This window comes from Scomber japonicus, chromosome 16 (genome assembly GCF_027409825.1).
Source record: "Scomber japonicus isolate fScoJap1 chromosome 16, fScoJap1.pri, whole genome shotgun sequence".
Classification (NCBI taxonomy): Eukaryota; Metazoa; Chordata; class Actinopteri; order Scombriformes; family Scombridae; genus Scomber; species Scomber japonicus.
In genome coordinates this window covers 2,870,105-2,888,930 of record NC_070593.1, presented here as the reverse complement: position 1 = coordinate 2,888,930, position 18,826 = coordinate 2,870,105, and the positions used below count along the sequence as shown (strand labels likewise).

Here is an 18,826-nt window from a genome sequence, read left to right as displayed (position 1 = left end):
AACATTAAAATGAGATTTTAAAAAAGGGAGGGAGGGAGGAAAGAAAGGACAGAGGAAAGAAGGAAGGGGGAAAGGTTGGAAGGAGGGAGGAAAGGAGGAGGGAGGAAGGAGAGAAGGAAGGAGGGAGTAAGGACGGAAAGAAGGAAGGAAGGAACAGTCAAAACAGACGGGGTCAATTTGACCCGGGAGGACAACAGGAAGGTTAAGGAAAGGCTTCAATAAATTCAACGTCCACACCTTTTCAAGAAATAATTATTTAATACCAAAGTTCAGTTTGGTTCTTTCAGCTATACAATATTAACAATGAACATAAAGTCTTCTACGCTATTTAAACAACACTGTCGGGTTTTATTTAACATCGTACTGTCGCTGTCTTACTTTGAAAGAACGGGTTCACTCAGCGACCTTTTAAGGAACAGCTTTGGAGGAGCGAGGTCTGTGGATTTAACCCCAGAGAGAGCTTCAGGGTCAGTATGGAGAGTAGGAAATTACAGTACATAAAAAGGTTTTTAAGTGTTGTATTAAGACAGACTTAAAAAAAAAAAGAAAAGAACCCACTCTTTCATCAGAAGGTAAAAGAAAAGTCCAAAATAAAGTCCAGTTAGTTGAAGTCCAGGTCGGACTCTTTGACGGAGCTCAGAACTCGAGCAGGACCGTCAGCGGCTCCGTTGAGTTCAGGACGATCTCTTGTTTCTGTCCGTAGACGCCCTGCTCCACCTTCACCCCCGCCTTGGTGCACTTCGCCGACTCGGACATGAACTCCCTGCAGGAGGAGACGAGGTTGGAGAACAGCTGTGCGCCCCACCACAGCTCACAGCCGCCTTTATACTGCATCCGTCTCCTGGGCACCAGCTCCCCGATCAGAGACTCCTGAGGGATCAGTAACACGCTGCCGGGAAGGTCCAGAACGGAGACCGTGTGTCCCGAGTCTTTACGGAAGAATTTTGTGGTCATCAGACTGTTTGCTGTTGAGGAGATGATGCATGAAAGTTAGAAAATGTTTCACTAAGACAAAAAAAACTCTAAAATACCAGAAAAAATTCAAACAATGAACAATAAATAAGTTTAAAAAGGACTAAAAATGAACTTCTTTGCCATAAAACAACTCAAATAATGTGCTTTTAAGACTATTTATTTTAGTTTCTATTGCCAAATTGCAAAATCAGGAGCACATTTCAATGCAAATCCATAAAAAACACATATTTTTTTGCTCTAATTTACATCTAAATATCAGTTTCCAGAGTAAAAAGACAGAAAAATTACCCATTTCAAACGTGACGTCCTCTGTGGCTCCGTGGAAGAAACAAACATACACAACGATCCCCTCATGGATCTGAGGACAGACGTTAAATAAAGAGAAACTGTTACTACATGAAAGGAATTATTACACCAATAACTGATGAATTGATAAATGACAGGACAGTTGTGCATATTAAAAGGAGCTATTGTATTTTTTTAAAACCAAATTTCACTGTAATCCAATACCTGCTGAAAGACAGACAGACTTCCCTTATTCAGGTGCATCTTTAGATCTATTTTAGTTATAATTAAGACACTGTGGCTCCTCCTCATGTTCCCAGCATAATTTTACTTAACCCTTACATACTGTTCATATTCTGACTCATAATTAGTCTCTATACCAATTCAGTCCTTAATAAATGGTTGATTTATCCCTAAATAGGCCGTCAGAGAGCAGACAGTGTATTCTGAATTTTGTAATAAACAGGTAAAATGTATATTAGCTGTACAAAAATAAAAAGAAGATGCTTTTAATTTCCATGTTTTTGTATATTCAGGCTCATATTAGGAAAGGTCCACCTAGAGGAAATGTGTATATGGTGTTTTTAAAGCTCTCAAAATGTAAAAGTAGATCAAATTTAACCCTGAACTGTATGAAAGGGTTAATAATTGACTTTGTTTAACCTTTGAAAATCAGCATCTCTCCCTCCTTATCACCAGATTGTGACACTTTAACACAAAAAGAACAAACTAACAGACAGACGGACAAACCTCGGCCCACTGAGCGTCGGCTCCGTCCAGCGCCGGTCTGATCTTGACTTTGGCCTGACTGCACTGCTGGATCACCGTCCGGGCCTGAAGCCTCTTGGGCCTCCGACTGGAAGCAGCACTGCTCACACACACACACACGCACACACACACACACACACGCGCACACACGCACGCACGCACACACACACACACACACACACACACACACACACACACACACACACACACACACACACACACACACACACACACACACACACACACATACGCGAGCTTTATGTAGTAATACTCTCACAAACAGACAGAACACAATCAGTCGCCTCTCTTGCCTACCTGTGCCCAAACTGCCCAGTACCTTCAAAATAAAAGCATGAACCAGTACTCAAATGTAACTAAAATCATAATAAAATGTGAGAGAATATATTAGAGGATTATGGTAAAAATGTCTAAGTGGTGTAACCATAAAAACTTTGTACCAAATAATTCAACTTGCTTAACCCTTGTGTCGTCCTCCCGGGTCAAATTGACCCCGCCTGTTTCTTCTTTCCTCCCTCCCTTCCTTCCGTCTGTACTTCCTCCATCCCTCTTTCTTCCCTCCTTCCTTCTTTCCTTCCTTCTTCCTTCCTCCTTTCCTTCCTTCCTACCCCTTCTTCCTTCCTTCCTCCTTTCCTCCCTCTCTCCTTCTCTCTTTCCTCCCTCCCTCCCTCCCGCCTTCCTTCCTTATTCCTTCCTCCCTTCCTTCTTTCCTTTCCCTTCTTCCTTCCTTCCTTCCTTTCCCTTCTTCCTTCCTTCCTCCCTCCCTCCCTCCCTCCTTTCCTCCCTTACTTCCTTCCTTCCCTCCCTCCCTCCCTCCCTCCCTCCCTCCCTCCTTTCCTTCCTCCCTCCCTCCCTCCCTTCCTTACCCCCTCCCTCCCTTCCTTCCTTCCTTGACTCGAGGACAACAGGAGGGTTAAAAACAGTAAATAGTCAATAAAACACCATATCAACTAGTTTGGCATGATCTTACATCCTTCCTCCCTTCCTTCCTTCCTTCCTTCCTTCCTTCCTTCCTACCTAACACCATATCAACTAGTTTGGCATGATCTTACATTATAACTTTTATATTAAATAAAGCTAATGGAATACTATTGTTCTAAATATTACATTTAATCTGGGTAACCATGGAGACCAGGACACATACACTTGTTTGTTTGTTTGTTTCTTACTTTCTTTCTTTCCTTCCTTCCTTTCATCCTTCCTTCCGTCCTTTCTTTCTTTCTTTCCTTCCTTCCCTTTTCTTTCTTTCTTCCTTCCTTCCTTCCTTCCTTCCTCCCTCCCTCCCATCCTTCCTTCCTTCCTTTCTTTCTTTCCTTCCTTCCTCCCTCCCATCCTTCCCTTTTCTTTCTTTCTTTCTTTCTTTCTTTCTTTCTTTCTTTCCTCCCTCCTACTTCGGGGTCGTACCTGTTCACCTCAGAAGACAATTTGGCTGATTGTGTCTGAGCAGAGCCAGCGATGGTGAAGACGGGCCAGGGTTTGGTGCTGGGGGCCTTTACGGGCTCCAGACCACAGCTTGAACCCCTTTTAGCCGAAGAGTCCCCCTCTGGCTCCCCCCTCCTCCTCTTCTTCGTCAGCCGCTGAACGACACCGCGCTGAGGTTGAGACGATAAGTGCGACGATTGGGTCTTTCGGAGCTGAGACTTGCTCGTGGCTTGTTGAGGTTTCTGTTGATCAGGAGCAGGAAGTGGTGTTTTGGTCATGGTGCCTTCAAGTCCCTCAGGTTGAATCTGAATCTCCTGCTCCTGAGTCTGTTTCTGCACCTCCTCTTCCTCCTCCTCCTCCTCCTCTTCGTCCCCCTGCTCAGGTTTCAGGGCTCCGCTTTGACCCTGTGGAGGAACTTTGGAGCCGTTGGTCTGCGTCTTGGCTTCGGACTGAGAAGGGTTGACTCTGTTCACGGACCAGATCCTCGTCACAAAGCGGTTGTTCTGAGTTCTGGGAGGAAGTTTGATGGGAGTCCTGAGACGGAGGAGGATCGGGATTCTGGGCTCGGAGTTAACGGGAGTCACAGACTGGGAGGACAGAGAGTAGTAAGATTAGAGAAGATGAGGTGAGTGATGAAGGAGGAGATACCTGAAAATGTTAGGTGGTTTGTTTAAAACCCTGAAGTGAAACACATGTAGAGTAAGTAGAGGAGGAGGGGGGAGGAGGAGGAGGAGGAGAGGGAAGAGGAGGAGGGGAGAGAAGAGGAGGAGGAAGAGGAGGAGAGGGAAGAGGAGGACAGCCAGGAGGAGGAGGAAAAGGAAGAGGAGGAGGATAAGAAGAAGGAGGAGGAGGAGAGAAGGAGGAGAAGAAGGAAGAGGAGGAGGATAAGAAGAAGGAGAAGAAGGAAGAGGAGGACAGCCAGGAGGAGGAGAAGAAGGAAGAGGAGAAGGATACGAAGAAGGAGAAGGAGAAGGAGAAGGAAGAGGAGGAGAGGAGAAGAAGGAGGAGGAGAAAGAAGAGGAGGACAGGAGGAGGAGGAGAAGAAAAGGAAGAAGAAGAAAGAATAAAAAGATGGAAAAGGAGGAGGAGGAGAAAGAAGAGAAGAAGGGCAAGGAGATAAAGATGGAGGAGGACAAGAAGAAAGAGGAGGAGAAGAAGGAGAGGAAGAAGAACAAGGAGGAGAAGGAAAGGAAGAAGAAGAAAGAAGAAAAAGATGGAGAAGAAAAAAGAGGAGGAGAAGGAGAGCAAGAAGACAAAAGAAGAAGATGAAGTAGGAGAAGTAGGAGAAAGAGGAGAAAAAAGACAAGAAGAAGAAAAAAGAAGGAGGAAACAAAGAAAATGAAGATTGTGTGTGTGTGTGTCTCTGTGTGTGTGTTGTCACTCACCACTCTGTCCTCTGAACTGACTGCTGGCTGCATCTCTGAGTCACCGTCACTGCCTCCACCTTCATCATCATCATCTCCTCCTCCTCCTCCACCACCATCATCATCATCATCGTCATAGTAGTCATCGTTCTCACTGTGAAGATGAAGAGAAAGTGAGCAGCTGCACAGTTTCTACTAGTTTTACTACAGTTTACCATCATGGCTGCAACTGACAACTATATCTATCTGGCTATTAAATGAGAGGAAAAGAGGAAGAGAAGGAGAAAGACAAGACGGAAAAGAAGAAGAAGATGAAGTAGAAGACGGTGGAGGGGAAGAAGAAGCAGAATGAGGAAAGGAAGAGGAAGAAGAATGATGAGGAGAAGAAGATGAAGGAGGAGAAAGAGGCGGAGAAGATGAAGGAGGAGGAAGAGAAGGAGAGGAAGGAGGAAGAGGAGGAAGAGGAGGAAGAGAAGACGGAGGAGGAGAAGGAGGATGAGGAGGAAGAGAAGAAGGAGGAGGAGAAGGGGGAGAAGAAGGAGGAAAAGAAGGAGGAGAAGGAGAGGAACAGAAGGAGGAGGAGGAGGAGAAGGAGGAGAAGAAGGAGGAAGAGGAGGAGAGGGACTAGAAGAAGGATGAAGAAGAAGAGAAGGGGGAGAAGGAGGAGGAAGAGAAGGAGAAGAAGAGGAAGAAGAAGAAGGAGGAGAAGTAAGAGAAGGAGGAGGAGGAAGAGAAGGAGGAGGAGAAGGAGGAAGAGAAGGAAAGGAACTAGGAGGAGGGAGAGAAGGAGAGGAAGTAGAAGAAGGAGGAGGAGGAAGAGAAGGAGGAGGAGGAAGAGGAGGAGAAGGAGGAGGAAGAGGAGGAGAGGAAGCAGGAGAAGGAGGAGGAGAAGGAGAAGAAGGGGAAGAAGAAGAAGGAGGAGAAGTAAGAGAAGGAGGAGGAGGAAGAGAAGGAGGAGGAGAAGGAGGAAGAGAAGGAGAGGAACTAGGATGAGGAAGAGAAGGAGAGGAAGCAGAAGATGGACGAGGAGGAAGAGAAGGAGGAGGAGGAATAGGAGGAGAAGGAGGAGGAAGAGAAGGAGAGGAAGCAGAAGAAGGACGAGGAGGAAGAGAAGGAAGAGGAAGAGAAGGGTTGGGGTTAGGGTTAGAGGAAGGAGGAAAAGGAGGAAGAGGAGGAAGAGGAGGAGAGGAACTACAAGAAGGAGGAAAACTTTCAGATATTTAAGAAAAAACAGCAAATTGTCACACATGGGAAACTGGAATTGAAGATTATCTCCATTTCTACTTAAAAAATAATGATTAGTTGAGGATTAACATTCTGTAAATTGACTAATTAATGAATCTTTGCAGCTCTAATAATAAAACAAGTGTGTGTGTGTGACCTGTCCATGTATTCGTGTATCTGTGGTGATCTCAGTCCTTCCAGCTGCATCTCCATCCCTCCTCCCTCCATCTGCTCGTTGGGCTTCTTCCTCCTCTTCCTGCTGCACTGAGAGCAGCCGTCGATCCACTGCACCACATCCGGCCTCATCGTCTTCCAGAAGTACCTGAAGAGAGAGATAGAGATAGAGAGAGAGAGAGAGAGAGAGGGAAAGAGAGAGACAGAGAGAGAGAAAGAGAGAGACAGAGGGAGAGAGAGGGGGGAGAGACAGAGAGAGAGAGAGGGAGAGGGAGAGAGAGAGAGAGAGAGAGAGAGAGAGAGGGAGAGAGAGAGGGAGAGAGAGATAGAGAGAGAGGGAGAGAGAGAGAGAGAGAGGGGGGGGGGGTGGGAGGGAGAGAGAGAGAGAGAAAGCGGGAGAGAGAAAAAGAGACAGAGACAGACAGACAGAGAGAGAGAAAGAGAGAGAGAGAGACACAGAGAAAGATAGACAGAGAGAGAGAGAGTGAGAGAGAAAGAAACAGAGTGAGACAGAGAGAGAAAGAGAGAGAGAGAGAGGGAGAGGGAGAGGGAGAGAGAGAGAGAGTGAGAGAGAAAGAGAAAGAGAGAGATACAGAGAGAGAGAGAGAGAGAGAGAAAGAGACAGAGTGAGAGAGAGAGAGAGAGAGAGAGAGAGGGAGACAGAGACAGAGACAGAGAGAGAGGGAGAGGGAGAGAGAGAGAGAGGGGGAGAGAGAGAGAGAGAGAGAGAGAGAGAGAGAGATTATTCTTCTATCTAAACCCTAACCCAATAAATAAGTCTTATATCTTGTATCTTAAAAAACTACACCCACCAAACCCAGACGTATTTCTGACACATTCAGGCTCCTGTCTCACCTCTCGTTGAGCAGTCTGAGACACTTGTTGGCGTCGAGGTGGTTCAGCTCGTTGTGGTAGTCCGTCAGCGCCGTCTCCACCTGCTGTCTGCTCCTCAGAACCAAGCGCACCCGGTCGCCCCTCGTTATGTGGAGCTTATCCTCTGGAGGCAGGAAGTGATGCTTACTGTTAACACTTTGTGTCGTCCTCCCGGGTCAAATTGAGCTTGTCTTATTCTTCTTTCCTCCCTTCCTCCTTTCCTTCCTTCCTTCCGTCTGTACTTCCTCCATCCCCCTTTCTTTCCTTCCCTTCTTCCTCTCTCCTTTCCTTCCTTCTTTCCTTTCCTCATTTCCTTCCTTCCCTCCTTTCTCCCTTACTTCTTTCTTTCCTCTGTCCTTCTTTCCTACCTTTCTTCCTTCCTTCTTTTCCTTCCCTCCTTCCTTCATTCCTTCCTCCTTTCCTTCCTCCCTTCCTTCTTTCCTCCCTCCCTCCTTCTCTCTTTCTTTCCTCTGTCCTTCATTCCTACCTTTCTTCCTTCCTTCTTTCCTTTCCTCCTCTTTCCTCCCTCCTTTCCTTCTTCCTTCCTCCCTCCTTTCCTTTCCTTCCTTCTTCCTTCCTCCCTCCCTCCTTTCCTTCGTCCTTCCTTCCTCCCTCCTTTCCTTCCTTCTTTCCTTTCCTCCCTTCCTCCCTCCTTTCCTTCTTTCTTTCTTCTTTCCTCCCTCCCTTCCTTCCTTCCTTGACTCGAGGACAACAGGAGGGTTAACAAACTTAAGACTTAAGACTTATTACTGTGATGTATTGATAACATCCAACTTTCAGCTACTCTACTTTAACATACTCAGAGTTTGCAGCTCATACAAACCTTTGATTACAAACTTCTTGCAGAACCTCCTGAACGTGTTCTTCTCCACGTAGCTCAGTCCAGGAGGATAAGTGCGTCTGCTGAGGTAGCGCTCCACCGCATCGTACTTAGCGAAATAGGCCTGATCACACAGGAACAGATGAGGACACAGGACATACGATCAGCTAAGATGCTTTCATTAGATATTATAAACTTGGTCCACATTAGTAGAAATGGGATCATTTTTTTGTACTATAATATTTAATATTTTATTTTATTTCCTCATATTCACACACTCAGAACTTGTTTAATGTGTTTAAAAGAAAGTTAAAACTTACCTCTTCTAATTTCCTGTCATCTTCACACTGATCAACTTTTACTATGTACTATTTTCATTATTATTACTATCCTTATTAACTATCTCATATTACATTAATATTTTCTTTTCTTTTGTTCTTTTTAGCACAACATTGCTAATTTTTTCTTTTTCTTTGCAAAGCACTTTGAGCTACATCACCCAATGAAAGGTTCCCCATGAATAAAGTTTATTATTATTATTATTATTATGAGTAAATACCTCTTCCACTGCAGCAGGCTGGTTTGGACTTTTGGACTGAGCCTATAGAGAAAAAAACAAAAAAAAACTTAAAACAGGAAATGTACTTGGAATAACAGACTAGGTTTTACTACTACTGAGTGTTTAGATATTCATTACATATTAAAAGGATCAGACGCAGAGAATAAATCTTACTGTTGAGTCGTGGACCAGGAGTGACGGCACAGCGTCCGGGTGGATGGTGACTTTGTCTCCGCTGCGGTCGAAGCAGTCCTCCGTGAAATGAGTCGAACACACGGACGAGCGGAGCCGAGGATGCCAGTTGTGACGGCCGACGGCCTTCAACCACTGAGCCAGCAGGGCGGCGTTGTGAAGAGGAAACCTGGAGGTAAGGATGGAAGAAGTATTATAGACAGTAGGCAGTAGTAGAAGTAATAGTAGTAGTAGTAGTAGTAGTAGTAGTGGTAGTGGTGATGGTAGTAGAAATCTTATGGATCACAGTTTTAATCTATATACTCAGTTATCATTAATCTAATCTGACTGTATTTAAAGTCCGTGTAAAGTAAGAATAAATATGTGTTCTGAGTTTGACATACCACAGAAAAGTGTGTTGTTAACCACCCTGCCAAATTTGAATGATTAAAAAAAATCGCCAAATATATGAAATTAGGCTTAAAAGTTGTGTAAAAATCAGCCTCTGTCTCTGCTCCCAAACGCTGAAGCCCCGCCCCCTACCAAGTATCACCTGTCAATCAAAGTCACCACCTCTACCAGAAACATGGAGGCTATGTCTCTTTCTGCTGCTAGCTTGGCGGCTAACTCGGTGGCTAACTCAGCTAACTGGCTAACTGTAGACTGTAGTAGTAGTGTTAGATGTAGTAACAATAACTGGCCACTAGGCAGGTTAACCACTGAGGAGAGCCGACTCTCAGTCTTATATAGTAGGGGAGGGACCAAGGTTACGCCACTACGTCACAGAGTAGCCGTTTTTTGCAGACTCAGAAAATCAGGAAAAATGAGACGCTGAGAAACAGTTTAAGGCTCTATCTGCATAGTTATCAGCCTTTTCACATGTTTTCTGTAACCATTTTCCAACATGTATAATATGTTTAGAAGTAAATCAACAAATTTACTTTACACAGACTTTAAATGTCTCGTTATTGATATCCATGTATTATCTGTAGAAATGGGCTCATACTTGTGGAAGGTCAGCCCCAGGCCTCTCTCCACCGGCCCGCAGCAGTTGGTGCAGTTGTAGACGCTGCAGCGGAGCCACTTCCTCTTGGTCCTGTTGAGGCAGGTGTGGCAGCTGGAGATCCAGCGGGCCAGATCCCGGGTCATGCTGCTCCAGTAGAAGTGCTTACTGATCTCACGCTGGCAGATTCCCTGACCGTAGTGACCCTGGTTGTCGTGGAACTGCTGCAGGATCGAGTTTACCTGGGATCAAACGGCAACATGGATGTTACAGGACGAACACATCTGATCTCAATCATTTATCCATTCAGACAGACTGTGGATGAGAGCTTAACGATTTAGACCAAATTAACTAATGGCAATTATTTTGACTGATATGCAACTGCAACATAATTTGTGATATCAGAGGGAACAATCACTTTTACATCATTATTCTTATTTTAATTGAAAAACATACTAAAATAATGGTTTCATTTCTGCATGCATCTGTACCCAAAGTAAAGCTGAATGATTTCAAACACGTTCAAAGTGTTAAATAATGAGCAGCTTTTAACTTCAATGTAAATGAGTAAATCACAGTTTGAATCCACAGTGCAGCTCTTCGTCCTGATGACAATCTCTGTTCTTTAAACACAACAAGCTCCACTCTGCAATCATATTTTCTTGTCCCTTCCCTTCAGATCTACAGTTTCAAGATGGGTGTAACCAACATGTGATGCAGTGCAGAGCTGTCAGGTTGCATTCACTGCATAATCATAGCTTTAGATCAGATCAAACCTGTTTCACCTATCAGATCAGAGGTCAAACTTATAAGACTTATCAGGAAATGAAGCTCAGACAGTCGTTGCCTCTGAGAGCTGAAATGGCGCAGAAAAATCAGCTGGACCGAGAATCCTTCTCTTGTTCGATCTGTCTGGATCTACTGAAGGATCCGGTAACTATTCCCTGTGGACACAGCTACTGTATGAGCTGTATTAAAACACACTGGGATGGAGAGGATCAGAGGAAGATCTACAGCTGCCCTCAGTGCAGAGAGACCTTCACAACGAGGCCTGTCCTAATGAAAAACACCATGTTAGCAGCTTTAGTGGAGCAGCTGAAGAAGACTGGACTCCAAGCTGCTCCTGCTGATCACTGCTATGCTGGACCTGAAGATGTGGCCTGTGATGTCTGCACTGGGAGGAAGCTGAAAGCCTTCAAGTCCTGTCTGACGTGTCTGATGTCTTACTGTGAGAATCACCTCCAGTCTCACTTTGAATCTACCAAATTAAAGAAACACAAGCTGGTGGAGCCCTCCAAGAAGCTCCAGGAGAACATCTGCTCTCGTCATGATGAGGTGATGAAGATATTCTGCCGTACAGATAAGAAGAGTATCTGTTATCTGTGCACTATGGAGGATCATAAAGGCCACCACACAGTCCCAGCTGCAGCAGAAAGGACTGAGAGGCAGAGAGAGCTCGAGGTGAGTCGACTGAACATCCAGCAGAGAATCCAGGACAGAGAGAAAGATGTGAAGCTGCTTCAACAGGAGGTGGAGGTCGTCAGTCGCTCTGCTGATAAAGCAGTGGAGGACAGTGAGAAGATCTTCACTCAGCTGATCAGTCTCCTCCAGAAAAGAAGCTCTGATGTGAAGCAGCAGATCAGATCCCAGCAGGAAACTGAAGTGAGTGGAGTCAAAGAGCTTCAGGAGAAGCTGCAGCAGGAGATCACTGAGCTGAAGAGGAAAGACACTGAACTGAAGCAGCTCTCACACACAGAGGATCACAACCAGTTTCTACACAACTACCCCTCAGTGTCACAACTCAGTGAACCTACAGACTCATCCAGCATCAATATCCGTCCTCTGAGATACTTTGAGGATGTCACAGCAGCTGTGTCAGAGCTCAGAGATAAACTACAGGACATCCTGAGGGACAAATGGACAAACATCTCACTGACAAAGACTAAAGTGAAGGTTTTACCATCAGAACCAGAACCAGAACCAGAGCCCAAGACCAGAGCTGAGTTCTTAAGCTATTCACGTGAAATCACTCTGGACCCAAACACAGCAAACACATGGCTGTTATTATCAGAAGGGAACAGAAAAGTAGAATGGACGAGTCAACATCAGTCTTATTCTAGTCACAGACAGATTCACTGATTATCTTCAGGTCCTGAGTAGAGAGAGTCTGACTGGACGTTGTTACTGGGAGGTGGAGTGGGAAGTAGTAGTTGAGGTAGCAGTCGCATACAAGAATATCAGCAGATCAGGAGAAGAATCTGGATTTGGATATAATGACAAATCTTGGTCTTTATGTTGTGACATTAACAATCATAAATTTCGGTTCAACAAGATCTCTACTCCCGTCTCAGTTCCTGTTTCCTCCAGAGTCGGAGTGTACCTGGATCACAGAGCAGGTATTCTGTCCTTCTACAGCGTCTCTGAAACCATGACTCTCCTCCACAGAGTCCAGGCCAGATTCACTCAGCCTCTCTATGCTGGACTTTGTCTTTATTCTTTATCCACAGCTGAGTTATGTAAAATGAAATAGACAGAAGTCATCTCAGACTTCATGTGTCAGATGATGTAATTCTTCATGTTTTTGTCTCCATGTTTCTGAGCTGCTCAGAGATCCGCTGACACGCTAATAGGGATATTCAACATTTTCTTTAACTTTATGTATGTGTCGCTTATATATTCAGTTTCTTTAAATGTGACTTTTTCCTGTGTGTTTTTATCCATGGAGGCTCTCACTGCTCATCACCACGTTTTTAACCTTCACTGACATTTCTTCAGATGCAAATGTGAACTTCTCTTTGTTCTAAATGTTAGTTTCATGTTTGTATTGATGAATTTGTGTCTGTTGTTTCTTAAACAGAGAAACAGCAGAACTTCCTTCATCACAGATATTTTGTTCTCATCACTTTGTGAATCCTCTGGGCCTTCAAGGTATTCAGTGAAGGCCTAAGAATAAATTTTTGTACTATTAATATATATATATATATATATATACACCAGTCAATCTAACGGCTTACAGTAAGCTAGTGAGAGTGGGGTAGCGGCGTGTTGCAGTGTTTCAGTGTCAGAGCGGACAGAGGTGTGCTGATGATTGACAGAGCTGGATGAGCAGTATAAACTGAATGTTACATGTATGTTATGAGCCCCATTTTACAATAGAAATAAATTATGCAGTCCTACGGGCAAAGCAGAGTTCCTGAAAGCAGCTTTTAAATGAGATTTCATTGTAAATGAGGAAACACAGTTTGAATCCACAGTGCAGCTCCTTGTCCTGATGACAATCTCTGTTCTTTAAACACAACAAGCTCCACTCTGGGATCAGATTTCATTGTTCCCTCCCTTTACATCTACAGTTTGAAGATGGACGTAACCAACATGTGACGCAGCACAGAGCTGTCAGGCTGCATTCAGCAGAAACACATGTTCAAATGAGCTCAGACTTGTTTAACCTGTCGGATCAGAGCTCCAACTTATTAAACTTATCAGGAAGTGAAGCTCAGACAGTCGTTGCCTCTGAGAGCTGAAATGGCGCAGAAAGATCAGCTGGACCAAGAAACCTTCTCTTGTGTGATCTGTCTGGATCTACTGAAGGATCCGGTGGGTCTTTCCTGTGGACACAGCTACTGTATGAGCTGTATTAAAGGATTCTGGGATGGAGAGGATCAGAGGAGGATTTACAGCTGCCCTCAGTGCAGAGAGACCTTCACACCGAGGCCTGTCCTGAAGAAAAACACCATGTTAGCAGCTTTAGTGGAGCAGCTGAAGAAGACTGGACTCCAAGCTGCTCCTGCTGATCACTGCTATGCTGGACCTGAGGATGTGGCCTGTGATGTCTGCACTGGGAGGAAGCTGAAAGCCTTAAAGTCCTGTCTGCAGTGTGTGATGTCTTACTGTGAGAATCACCTCCAGTCTCACTTTGAATCAACCAAATTAAAGAAACACAAACTGATGGAGCCCTTGAAGAGGCTCCAGGAGAACATCTGTTCTCGTCATGATGAGGTGATGAAGATATTCTGCCGTACAGATAAGAAGTGTATCTGTTGTCTGTGCACTATGGAGGATCATAAAGGCCACGACACAGTCCCAGCTGCAGCAGAAAGGACTGAGAGGCAGAGAGACCTCGAGGGGAGTCGACTAAACATCCAGCAGAGAATCCAGGACAGAGAGAAAGATATGAAGCTGCTTCAACAGGAGGTGGAGGCCATCAGTCGCTCTGCTGATAAAGCAGTGGAGGACAGTGAGAAGATCTTCACTCAGCTGATCCGTCTCCTCCAGAAAAGAAGCTCTGATGTGAAGCAGCAGATCAGATCCCAGCAGGAAACTGAAGTGAGTGGAGTCAAAGAGCTTCAGGAGAAGCTGCAGCAGGAGATCACTGAGCTGAAGAGGAAAGACGCTGAACTGAAGCAGCTCTCACACACAGAGGATCACATCCAGTTTCTACACAACTACCCCTCAGTGTCACAACTCAGTGAACCTACAGACTCATCCAGCATCGATATCCGTCCTCCGAGATACTTTGAGGATGTGACAGCAGCTGTGTCAGAGCTCAGAGATAAACTACAGGACCTCCTGAGGGACAAATGGACAAACATCTTATGGTCAGTAAGTAATGTGGACGTTTTACTGCCACAAGCAGAACCCAAGACCAGAGCTGAGTTCTTAAAATATTCACGTGAAATCACTCTGGACCCAAACACAGCACACACACAGCTGTTATTATCTGAGGGGAACAGAAAAGTAGAATGGACGAGTCAACCACAGTCTTATTCTAGTCACATAGACAGATTCATTAATGATACTCAGGTCCTGAGTAGAGAGAGTCTGACTGGACGTTGTTACTGGGAGGTGGAGTGGAGAGGAGTAGTTGAGGTAGCAGTCACATACAAGAATATCAGCAGATCAGGAGAAGAATCTGGATTTGGATATAATGACAAATCTTGGTCTTTAGATTGTGACATTAACAATCATAAATTTCGGTTCAACAAGATCTCTACTCCAGTCTCAGGTCCTGGTTCCTCCAGAGTCGGAGTGTACCTGGATCACAGAGCAGGTATTCTGTCCTTCTACAGCGTCTCTGAAACCATGACTCTCCTTCACAGGGTCCAGACCACATTCACTCAGCCTCTCTATGCTGGACTTTGGATTTTTGTTGGATCCACAGTTGAGTTGTGTAAAGTGAAATAGACAGAAGTCATTTCAGACTTCACGTTTCAGATGTTGTAATTCTTCATGTTTTTGTCTCCATGTTTCTGAGCTGCTCAGAGATCAGCTGACATACTAATAGGGACATTCAACACTTTTTAAACTGTATGTATGTGTTGTTGATATAATCAGTTTCTTTAAATGTGACTTCTTCCTGTGAGTTTTTATCCATGGAGGCTCTCACTGCTCATCACCATGTTTTTAACATTCACTGACATTTCTTCAGATGGAAATGTGAACTTCTCTTTGTTCTAAATGTTAGTTTCATGTTTGTATTGATGTATTTGTGTCTGTTGTTTCTTAAACAGAGAAAACAGCAGAACAGATATTTTGTTCTCATCACTTTGTCAATTCATAAAGAAATGTTCAATCAAACTGTAATGATCATGATAATAATCATTAATGATGTTCTTGTACATAGCTGACATTCTGGGTTAAACTAACTGACTGTGTGGATGAAGTCAATCTGAACATGAAATCATTGATCACACTTTACTGATTGGATGTGTCAACAATCTGAAGCTTCAATAATCAATAAAGATGATTTTTATCAACAGTGATCAAAGTGTTTTCTTCTCATTCAAAGCTTGTGGAGAAAATGTGAAACTACAATTAGAGTTTATTAAAGTTCACATAATAATACTGCAGTACTTCTACTGTAATACTGCACACTACATCACTCATAATACTGCAGTACTTTTACTATTATACTTTAACTATATCAAACTAATAATAAATAATGAATTAAACTTTAACTTTGACACTCCCTTTTTGTTCTGTAAACCTACACGACTCTCCTCAAATAAATAAAGACTGGTAAATCTTTTATATACCATATTATAAATTTTGCTGCCAATGGACGCTTGGAGGAAGCTCGATTTTGCTGCTTATTTCAGACCATCAAACTTTTATTTTCTGTAGCTGCACAAAGCTTAAAAGAAGTTTAATTATAGTAAATTAATCAAACCTCCTCTCTGCTGCGAGGCACTCTCAAAGGAGGACAGACCCGCGTGTACATCAGCACTCCATCTAAAAACAGAAAGAGAAATGTGTACAGGTGATTTCAAAAATACATTTCACCTTATTTAGATACTATAAATTGGGATTATTGAGGATTAGAGGAGATCTAACCTATCAGACCGAAGCGCTTGGCCATCCTCTTCAGAGCACCTCTGCTTTTCTTGCTTTGCATCGGTAAGATCCTGTGACTCAGATACCTGCAAAACACAAAATAAAAAACATTTTAACACGCTAACACAATCACGCTCACCTAAATGAAAAGATGCAGCACGTGAGAAAATGTAAATATAAGTCAAACCTGGCGATCTGGTTGTAAGCGGAGAAGCTCGGCTCGATGACGGTCTTCCTCCTCTTGTCGTCTTTCACTATCTGAACCGTCCTTGCGTCTGGATCTGAAGCCGGGAGGCAGTACTGGTGTTCCTGCAGCTCGACGGGGGTCTCAGACTGATCGAAGGCCGGCTCAGATGGGTCTGTGGTTTCTGCCGCCGCCGCTGCAGCCGCTGAAGAGAGGAGATCTTCAAGGGTGTTAGAGTGGAGGAAGTCCTCATCTGAAGGGGCCGGTACCTGAAAACAAAGAAGGGTTAACTGAGCAGGAAGCACGAGATGAGTCAGGTTCAAATTCTATAAAGATCTGCCCAAGAAGATCAGATTCGAATCATCCTGCACTGAGAAGATGCTCTGAAAAGATCCAAACCTTCATAATAAGATGCATGAAAAGTCATCCTGCTATTAATCTAGATGTCATTCATTCTTTTACTCTTTACAAATTCATATTTAGGATTTAATTAAAGCTGGTGGCCATGATATAAACCAGGGTTTGACAATTTTGTTATAATCATTCTATCAATTTTATCTTCTTATCTCATTTTGTCTGTTTTCTTATGTCTTGTAATCTCTTTTTTTAACCCCAGTTTTAGTCCAGCTTTTATTAAACTTAATCCTTGATTTGCCTTCTTTTGTCTTTTTAATCTATTCACTTAGTTTTTACTCTATTTTTTTTTTTTTTTTTTATTTAACTTCGAACTTCCAGATTAAAACAAAACTTTCCCTGACATAAAACCTCTTTACTCTAACTTTTAATAAATATTTCCTCTTATTCTCTCTTCTTTTACTTACTTATTTAATTATTTTACTTAGTGTTTTTACTTATTTTATTTCATTATCAACAATATCATTCTTATTTTCTCTTATGTGCACTGGCCTCAATTTTTGTCTTTTAATCCTCCTGTTGTCCTCAGGTCAAGGAAGGACAGGAGGAAGGAAGGAAGGGAGGAAGGAAGGGAGGACGGAAGAGGGGAAGGAAGGGAGGAAGGAAGGAAGGAAGGAAGGAAGGAAATGACGAAAAGAGGAAGGAATTTAGGAGAGAAGGAAGGGAGGAAGGAGGAGGAAGGAAGGAAGGAAGGAAGGAAGGAAGGAAGAACGGAAGGAAGGAAGGAGCAAAGAAAGAGGGGAGGAGGGGAAGAAGGAAGGAAAAATTAAAGAAAGAGGGAAGAAGGAAGGAAGGAACAGTCAAAAGAGAGAAGGGGTCAATTTGACCCGGGAGGACGACAGGAGGGTTAATGTGTTCTTTGTTTTTTTTACATAAAGTTTAATTGAATGAGTTTGACTGATAGTTATCGTTATAGTTCTAGTTCCTTAACTCTAATATAGATGCCTATATGTGGCCAGACATATAAAACACACATATGTAGAGCAGAGATCATCATTCTGCTTCACCTCTTCCTGCACCGCCACGGGGATGATGTTGGGCACCGCGTCCGACATCAGAGCCAGCTGACCCTCCTCCGTCAGCGTGAAGCAGGACGGCTCGAAGTGTCGCGAGCAGAGGCACGAGTTCATACGCAGCGAGCCTTCGTCCCTCTGAGCCACCGCCAGCCACCTGCGCCGACGCTCCACCTCCTTCGGAAACCTGCAGGACGAGAGAAGAAGAGGAAGAGGAAGAAGAAGAAGAGGAAAGAGAAGAAGAAAAGAGAAGAAGAAGAGTTTGGTTTGTGAATCTGAGGCAAAGCTACAGACATGAAGATGAAGAAAAGTAAAGTCTGTTGGAGACTCATGATAATCTGGCTTTTCATGCAGCACCATCTACAGGTCGTTTATTTAACCAGCAACTATACAGAAAGTAAATTCTAGTGAGTGAAGTAATTATCAGACCAAACTTTAGACTTTTCTAGGAGTTTTTTCTCTTATAAACTCCATGAAAAGACTAACTCAGTATCTAAGAACTAAAGCAGAGACTCGGGATGAATGCAGGCAGAAATGGATGTTATACAAGAGAAAAGACAAGTTGAGTTCTGAGCAGACATGAAAGGAAAAGGACAAAAACCAAAAGTTTTTTTCTCCGTTTTTGGTTTGTTAATGTTGGTTTCTGACCTGTGGAAGCTGAGATCGGGGTAAACGTAGCTGGACGAGTCGCAGCCGTAGGCGAGGCAGAACTGGACGGGCGGATCGGGAGGCTCGGCTGGACTCCGGCTCTGACACACGGCACAAGCTTTGATCCAGGACTTCACCGCCTCTGTCACTCCGACCCAGTAATACATCATCTGAACAGAAGAGGAGGAGGAAGAGGAGGAGGAGGAAGAGAAGGAGGAGGAGGAGGAGGAGGAAGAGGAGGAGGAAGAGGAAGAGGAGGAGGAGGAAGAGGAGGAGAAGGAGATGGAGGAAGAGGAGGAGGAAGAGGAGGAGAAGGAGGAAGAGGAGTAGGAAGAGGAGGAGGAGAAGGAGAAGGAGGAGGAGGAGGAGGACGAGGAGAAGGAGAAGGAGGAGGAAGAGGAGGAAGAGGAGGAGGAAGAGGAGGAGGGGGAAGAAGATGTTTGTAACTGCATGTTTTAAATTTTCCATTCATCTTCTGTCACGGTCACAGTAATGATCAAACTCACCATTATCTCCTTCACTGCTCGGACGCGGCCGGCGTGGTTGTTGTTGTCGTGGTAACGGGTCAGGATCTCCCGCAC

The 18,826-nt window shown here is 44.1% G+C and overlaps 1 protein-coding gene across 1 annotated transcript; it reads right to left on the bottom strand.

Annotated features, from left to right (window-relative positions):
* Window positions 1-344: 344 nt before the first annotated feature.
* On the bottom strand, window positions 345-6,233 carry LOC128375797 (uncharacterized). The gene is made up of 6 exons (XM_053336213.1): window positions 6,214-6,233; window positions 4,854-4,986; window positions 3,451-4,055; window positions 2,011-2,128; window positions 1,264-1,333; window positions 345-965 (listed from the first exon to the last, which is right to left on the bottom strand). The coding sequence occupies exons 1-6, from the start codon at window positions 6,219-6,221 to the stop codon at window positions 637-639; spliced, it is 1,263 nt and encodes a 420-aa protein (XP_053192188.1). The 5' UTR covers window positions 6,222-6,233; the 3' UTR covers window positions 345-636.
* Window positions 6,234-18,826: the final 12,593 nt, after the last annotated feature.